Consider the following 7,980-nt stretch of genomic DNA (forward strand, 5'->3'; position numbering starts at 1 on the left):
ACCTACTGAATTGCAAAGCCAGTGTTCCAGGACCTCCCAGGCTTCCAGACCCAGATGCACTCTAATTCCAGCAAGAGCTTTTTTTTTTTTTTTTTGGAGGTTTGCCTTTAACCCCCCTCCCCGCCCCCCGCCCAGAACTCTGACCTCCTCCGCACCTCCTCCCAGTCCCTGACGCTGGAACCGACGTCGTTCCAAACCTGGAAGGGGCCGGGACGTCTTGCTGCCGGTCTCCGAGTCCGCGCGGGGCCGCCGCCGCTGATCCTCTAAACGCGGTCTCCCCGCATTCTCCCCGGCTGGGGGGGACGCAGGATGGTTTACAGAGGGACCGCGAGGCGCTGATTGGTTGCGGGCCGCCGTGACGTCGGCGGGCGCTGCATTAAGGCGAGGGGGCTTCCAGGGCTCAGCCAACAGCCAGGAGCAGTGACCAAGCCGCTGGAGCTGGGGAGAGACGCGCCGAAGACTGGGCCGGGAGACCGGGGACCGGGGGACGCGCGCCGCCGGGGACAGCCAGCAGGGGACCCGGGGGCAGGAGAGCGACACCGGCAGAGCCGCGCAGAACTGTTCCAGCCGCCCGCAGGACCTTATTCTAAAGCTCTCCAAGACGCCACCTCCCCTTGGCTCCTCGCGTTGAAAGAGGAAAAGAAAAGGGGGAGGGAGGGAAGAAAACCCAGATTGGCCACAACAACAACAACAAAAAAAAAAAAAAAAAAAAAAAAGAGGGGGAAAAAAGAAAGAAAGAAAAGAAAAAGTGGAGAGAACCGTGCGGCTTCCGGAACGCGGGCAGCGGGAGCGTGTGGGCCGAGCAATGCGGGGCCGAGCGCCCGCGAGCGGTGACTGAAGCCGGGATGCTCGGCCAGGCGCGGTGAAGAGCCGCACCGGCTGCCTCCCCCGAAGGCGTCCAGGCGCAGGGAGGGCCGCCCGGAGGACGCGCAAGGCTGCCACCGGCCGAGGTGACAGGGCTGGGGCGGTGGGGAGCGTGCGAGTGCGCCCGGCTTCTTCTGCCCGAAGTTGTCCCGTTTTGTTTTGTTTTTTCTGTTTTTGGTTTTTTTGGATTTTTTTTTTTTTGACTGGCAAAAATAAAACTCTCCAAAAGGGCGGGGGGAAAAAAACCTAAGCAACAACTACAATCAACAAAATATCCTACCCAGCCCGCCTTCCCCAACCCACACCTCCTTCGGCCTGCCCCCGCCCCCTCCCTGGGCCCGGAGCGGGCGCGCAGGGCGCCCCGAACCGCTGCAAGAGGCCGGCGATGTAGGAGCCAAAGCTTTCTACTCCCGTCTTCTTTTCTTTTCGTGTTTTTTTGGGGTTTTTTTTTTTTTTTTTGGTTTTGTTTTGTTTTTGTTTTGTTTTGTTTTTTAAAGGGAAGAACCCGGTGGCCGGGCAGCCTGGCGCGCACACAGCCTGCCTTGGTAACTCCCGACAAAAGCAGATAATGCACTTTTGACTTCTGACAGCCTCTACCTCAAGCCCGAGAGAACCCAGCGTCGCTTAGCCCGAACCCCCGAGTTCTTGGCGTCTTCCCTTCCCATCCGTTTCAGTTTTATTTATTTGCGTCTTGCCGCCTTTCTCGGTGACCTTCGCTCCCCCCGCGGGCTTTGGGCCGGAGAAGCCGCTTCCTCGCCCGCCTGAGACTGGTTCTCCTCGCCTGGTGGGCCCGGGTGGCGCCGCTCCGGGCTGCCCTCTGCCACCGGCCTGGTCTCTTCCCCCCGTTTTGATTTTGCCGGTACAGGTTTTGGCTTGCCCCACCAGAGCGGGGGTTTCTTCTTTTTGGAGGAGCCGGTTGTTCTGTCTTCAGGACTCATCCCGTTGTTGACTCTGAACTGCCCTGTCGCTCCGGGCCTCACCGGACCAAACCAAAGACCATGGTGCACTGTGCGGGCTGCAAAAGGCCCATCCTGGACCGTTTCCTCTTGAACGTGCTGGACAGGGCCTGGCACGTCAAGTGCGTCCAGTGCTGTGAATGTAAATGCAACCTGACGGAGAAGTGCTTCTCCAGGGAGGGCAAGCTCTACTGTAAGAACGACTTCTTCCGGTGAGTACCTCCCTCCCGCGCCTCTGCCGCCTCCTCCCCACGGGCCCTGCCTGGCCAGCTTCGGACAGAGGTCAGCGCGGCCCAGGCGGCCCCGTCGGGAGATGGCCCTTCACCAGGGCGGGCGAGTCCCTCCGGCTTCTGCCCTTCAGGAAGCTGGGGTGCCCGGACAGCTGTCCTGTTTGGTACTGGAAAGCGAGGCCAGGGTTTGGCTGCGCGCCTGGGGAAGAAAGGGTCTGAGGCGGCTTCAGCTCAGAAGCCCCTCCGAGCCGCGGGCGGGCGAGGCAGAGCGGCCTCCGGGTGGCGGCTGCCACTCGCCTTTTCCGGCAGCCGAGCTCTCCGGCCAACCAACCGCGTTTTCTGGGCTCCCCAGGTGGACGGTTCTCCAAGTGGAGACCAGAAGCTCCGGCTCTATTCTAGCCACAGCCTCTTCCTTCTCCGAGAGGTCTTGTCGGAACTGCACAGTCCCAGTGGCCGAGAAAGCCGCAACAAACAGCCCGACCTTGAGGCCAATCCTGTACACCTTAGGGGTAGCCCCAATCTCGGATTGGCCTCTAAGCGTAGACCTCGGAGAACCGTACTGTCCAGGCTTTGGCCTTGGCCCAATGTCCCAGGCTCCTCTTCGTGGCCTTTCCAGCCAACGCCCCCACCAGGAAGGCCACTCCTGGCAGACACGCAGCTCGTTAGAACCGGGAAGATTCTCCTCTGTTCACTATTTTATCTGTGTTTCCTTACACCCGCTATTTGCCACAATCACAACTCAACAGAGGATGTAAATTGCGTTTCCCACTGATTTGAAACCCCACGCTTTACTCCGCTATTTTGGTCTTGGTTTGTGAGGCTAGATCAAACTGGGGAGAGGGAAGTTCGAAGCCTCCCCAGGCCTCCTTTGCCCGAAGGCCGTGGAAGCGCAGTTCCCGGTGGCGGTTCAGGGTGCGCCGCTGGCGTTTGCGAAGGGACTGCGCGCAGCAAAGAGCAGTGCCAGCTGCGGTTGAGGAAAGGCTGAGTTTTGGAGCTTCAGCAGACTCGGCAAGGCTGGATCAGAGCCTCAGCGTAGCCACATCGGCTTGTCGGGGCCCTGGAGGCTTCGCTGGCAACTACACCCAGCAGGGCACCTAAAGCCGGCTCAACCCGGCCGCGTCTCCCGCTTGCGCCAATCTGCCAGGCTTTTGCGCAAGAACGTGGCAACAGCCCAGCTACTGCCAGCGAAGCTCTCCCGGAGTCGGTGTTTGTTTACTCGCGGCGGGATCGGACTTTGCCAACCCCCCCCCCCCCCCCCGCCTGAGCGCAGGTCCTTTTGTGATGAAAGAAAGGCAGAGCCAGCGGAATAGAGCCGGGCATTTCTGGAGCTCTTAACTCGACTTTGACTTATTTGAAGATAATCGGGAAATGTGTGCTCCGTCTCCTTTCTGCCCCCGTAGCCGCTTTGAAACCTTTTTCGGAGACGCTGTTTTCCTGGGGGGTAAGGTCTAGGCATGAGGTTAGAGGTAGAGGGCAGCTTAACTCTAACCGAATGTATTCCCCCTTCTTCCCGACGTCCTGCGTTCGCTCCAGATTCCCCACTTCCTTAATAAAATTTTACACTCATTCTCTCTCCCACCCCACCCCACCTCAACTTCCTCTTCTGGCCTCCTCCTTCTCTCTAACCCCCACCCGTCTTACGCAGATGTTTCGGTACCAAATGCGCTGGTTGTGCGCAGGGCATCTCCCCGAGCGATCTGGTTCGGAGAGCGCGAAGCAAAGTGTTTCACCTCAACTGCTTTACCTGCATGATGTGTAACAAGCAGCTTTCCACCGGCGAGGAGCTCTACATCATCGATGAAAACAAGTTCGTTTGCAAAGAGGACTACCTGAGTAACAGCAGCGTCGCCAAAGAGAACAGCCTCCACTCGGGTGAGGCCAGGATTCCCAACTGGGAAGAGAGGGGGCGGGTAGGGGGAGGAAAGCCGGCTGTGGTCCCTGCTCACCAGACCTTTCCCCTCTCCCCAGCCACCACAGGCAGTGACCCTAGTTTATCTCCGGATTCCCAAGACCCGTCGCAGGACGATGCCAAGGACTCTGAAAGTGCCAACGTGTCGGACAAGGAAGGTGGAAGCAATGAAAACGATGACCAGAACCTAGGTGCCAAGCGCAGGGGACCCCGAACCACCATCAAAGCCAAGCAGCTGGAGACGTTGAAGGCAGCCTTTGCAGCTACACCCAAGCCCACTCGCCATATCCGTGAGCAATTGGCCCAGGAGACTGGCCTCAACATGCGGGTCATCCAGGTCAGAACCTTGGTTTGCAACTCTGTCTCCCATAGGCTCCCGTGGCCACTAAGGGAACCTAGGCTGAGCTTGGGAGAGCCCAGAGTTCTTAGGGCGAAGGGGGTGGGTGGGAGGAAGTGAATAGGAGTAGGAAAAGGTTGCCGGAATACATTGGAATGTGAGAAAAAGCCCACCGAGGTGGTAGCCTCTAAGGGGAGGGAGCGGCTTGGGAGCTCAGCATAAAGCTGGAAGAAAGCACAATGTCTAACACCACAATGACAACAGCCTAGCTAGCGTCCATTTTTTTTTTTTCTGTACACATCCTGTCCCTCTCCCACCCTCGTTAAGGAGCAGAGAGATGTCTGTGGACTCCAGTCGTTCAGTTCTGATTACTGTACCACAAACCCTCCTCTAATTCCTCAACCCCAAATTTGTGAGCTTTGTGAAAAGCCCCAGAGGAGAGACTTGCCCTCCCCAAGCAGGTAGAAGACCTTGGGTTGAAGGAGAGATGGTTTTGTGTAAAGTCAGCCCTGCTTAGGTGCAGCCCAGAGTAGGCAGGAGTAGGCTAAGCCTTAGTCAGTTGGCTGGGCCTCTGCGTTGGGAAGAGGCCAGACAGAGTGTGGCCCGGGCACCAGGAGTCTGGCCCTGTGACTATGCCTCTAATCCGAGTGCCTGGAGGCCAGGTGAGGGTGTGGGTGAATGTCCCCCGAGGCTGATTGTGCCTGTCCAAGTGCTGGACAAGGGCAGCCTCTGGGAGGCCGTGTGAACCTGAGCTCATGAATGTGGGGTTGTGTGGCTGTCACTATTGGTGAGAGGCTGTGGCTAAGCATGTTTGGCACTTGGAGATTGTGTGTGGGTGTGAAAAGCAGACTGTGGGGTTTTGGTGTCACTACCCTTGGGAAACACTCAGCAGGAGGCTCTCTGTGTCTCTGTCACTATCATGATACAGGAGTAGGGGTACAAGAGACCCTGAAAGGGAGCTGTGTGTGACATTGTTTTGGAGTGTTTCCATATCTATGATCCCTAAGATAATGCAATGCTAAGACTCTGACTATTGGAAATAGGGAGACTGCAAAGTTAGATAAGGCAGTAGTCTGCTCAGACCCCCTTCTTGGGCGGGCACCCCTGTCCTGGTCCTACTTAGAGACCACTGCACACACACACACATACCAAGCCCCCCCCCAACAGCCTAGTGAGCTATCAGGGCAGTAGAGGGGTGAACGACAGGACCCCCGTTGCACACCGGATGGCCCGTGGAGTCTCCGTGGTGGTCTCACTTGGTGCCTGTGTGCTTCAGGTCTGGTTCCAGAATCGACGCTCCAAGGAGCGGAGGATGAAGCAGCTAAGCGCGCTGGGCGCACGGCGCCACGCCTTTTTCCGCAGTCCCCGCCGGATGCGGCCGCTGGTGGACCGCTTGGAGCCGGGCGAGCTCATCCCTAACGGCCCCTTCTCCTTTTACGGAGGTGAGAGAGCGGGAGCGGCAAGCGGTGGGGTGGGCGCGCGGGGTGGGGTTGGGGGAGGAGGCGGCTCAGGCTTCGCTGGAAGCGGGTGGCAGCGCGGGAGGTACTTCTTGCTTCCCAGCCCCGTGGAGAAGAGGGTCCCCGGTAGGGAGCAGCTAAGTCTCCATCCTGCTCCGAGTGCCCCAGGAAGAGCCGGTTCCCCTAGTTTTCCAGCGATGCCCGCTGGCAGGCCTGCCTTTCTACTCCTTGGGTACCTCCAGACCCGGGGCTGCGCTCTGATACCCTTCCCTTTCTCCTCCTGGCCGGTCCTCAGATTACCAGAGCGAGTACTATGGTCCCGGGGGCAACTACGACTTCTTCCCGCAAGGACCGCCTTCCTCGCAGGCCCAGACGCCAGTGGACCTACCCTTCGTGCCATCCTCTGGGCCTTCGGGGACGCCCCTGGGGGGTCTGGACCACCCGCTGCCTGGCCACCATCCTTCCAGCGAGGCGCAGCGATTCACCGACATACTGGCACACCCCCCGGGGGACTCGCCTAGTCCTGAACCCAGCCTGCCCGGGCCGCTCCACTCCATGTCAGCGGAGGTCTTCGGGCCCAGTCCACCCTTCTCCTCCCTGTCGGTCAACGGCGGAGCCAGCTACGGGAACCACTTGTCCCACCCTCCTGAAATGAACGAGGCAGCCGTGTGGTAGCGGGGTCTCACACGTGCCACAGGAGCTCGTGGTTGTACAGAGAGAGACGAGCTTTTATTTAAGAAAAAAAAAATAGGGGGGAAGAACATAAAAAGCAAGCCTTCTGCTCCGCTTCCTCCGTCCTCGGGGACTATTCTCAGTTTGGGGAGACTGGATGGCAAAGGGGCTCCAGAATAGGATCCAAATCGGCCTCGTGGTAGAGCTGGGATATCCAAACGCTGGCTGGCAAAGTGCAGAACTGGGGCTCCGGAAGAGGAATTCCGAGCTGTCCCCACCCTCGACCTGGATCTGCATCCGTGGACGGACTCCACCGGCGGCTCCTCCGGCTGGCGGGAAGTCATCTCCGGCGGCTGCAGCCTCCGACAGCACTGGGCCAGGCCAGGAGCCGGGGGAGGGAGAACTAGAGGCGCTCAGCCCGGGTGAGGGCGGAGAAGCTGTCAGGGGCGCTCCGGTCGAGAGGGTCCTAGCTCTGGGCGATCCCTTAGTGTTGTCTCGGAGTTCAGCGACAACAAACTCTTAATAGCTTCAGAAACACCGACCTGCTGTGCATCAGGTGGGACTATATATATATATTTTTTGTCTATCCGGGTTTTTGATTTTTGTTTTTGCCAAAATCGCAAAATTCTAAATGTAAAGCCCTCAGTACCAACTCTTCTACCTTCAGACCCCCTCTCTGTCTCTCTTCTTTCTCTACACACACACACACACACACACACACACACATACACACACACACACACACACACACACACACACACTCACCCTCTCTCCACAGGATGGTCTCCAGCCAGACCTCTCAGTAAAATGACTTGAACATCACCTCCACGAAAAGAAAAAAAAAAAAAATTCTACCTTCACATGAAAGTTAAAAAAAAAAAAGACTATTGAACTAAAAACAGTCAACTGTTTACGTATAATGTTAAATTCAGGAGTTCAGTGTTTTACTAATATATCCTGTTTTGAAACCTCTTGTTCAAAAACAAAATGTTTTGAGCAGTCAACCAAAATTGTTTCTTTTCTTTTCCTGTAGATGTTCTGACAGATTTGCAGGGCTTGCGGCTCACTGTGCTAGTATGTAAAAAGGTGTTTACACGAGGCGAAGGGAAAACATGATATTCAGACAGTTGCCAAATAGAATAAATTATAGCACAAATACTGTAATGGTGCCTGGCACCAGCAACCTGAGAAAGTGTTAAAAAAAAAAAAAAGTATTACAAGGTTTAAAAAAAAAAAAAACATCTTTGCTAATTTTTAGTCCTGTTAAACATTCATGAAATTGTTAATATGACTTATATAGACCCACACAGGTTTTATTTTTGTGTCTTTAAAATGAAAGTCCAAAATATTTAAATTTTATGGTCAAATATGCAGTCAACAGCTGCTACTTTTTTCTTTATATATTAAATTTCTCATATGTCTTTTATTGTTCTAATAAACCTAAGCTTGTGTGACCTCCAGTGCATATTAGACCATTCACTGTATGAAAGAAAACATGTTGAACAAATTTGTGAGTTTTTAATAAAAATAGAAAACCTGATGTTTAGATAATTGG

At 55.8% G+C, this 7,980-nt stretch overlaps 1 protein-coding gene across 1 annotated transcript; it reads left to right on the forward strand.

Annotated features, from left to right (window-relative positions):
* Positions 1–686: 686 nt before the first annotated feature.
* On the forward strand, positions 687–7,980 carry Lhx1 (LIM homeobox 1). Its single transcript, XM_021641465.2, has 5 exons — positions 687–2,032; positions 3,696–3,922; positions 4,019–4,296; positions 5,573–5,738; positions 6,049–7,980. Exons 1-5 carry the CDS (start codon positions 1,863–1,865, stop codon positions 6,426–6,428), a joined length of 1,221 nt encoding a protein of 406 aa, XP_021497140.1. The 5' UTR covers positions 687–1,862; the 3' UTR covers positions 6,429–7,980.

The sequence above is a fragment of the Meriones unguiculatus genome, chromosome 7 (genome assembly GCF_030254825.1).
Source record: "Meriones unguiculatus strain TT.TT164.6M chromosome 7, Bangor_MerUng_6.1, whole genome shotgun sequence".
NCBI lineage: Eukaryota > Metazoa > Chordata > Mammalia > Rodentia > Muridae > Meriones > Meriones unguiculatus.

Excerpts from the sequence above, each read along its gene's own strand:
- Lhx1 (XM_021641465.2), top strand. The coding sequence starts at position 1,863 with ATGGTGCACTGTGCGGGCTGCAAAAGGCCCATCCTGGACCGTTTCCTC. Across the intron at positions 2,033-3,695 it reads TGTAAGAACGACTTCTTCCG|ATGTTTCGGTACCAAATGCG; the intron begins GTGAGTACCTCC and ends CGTCTTACGCAG. Across the intron at positions 4,297-5,572 it reads TCAACATGCGGGTCATCCAG|GTCTGGTTCCAGAATCGACG; the intron begins GTCAGAACCTTG and ends TGTGTGCTTCAG.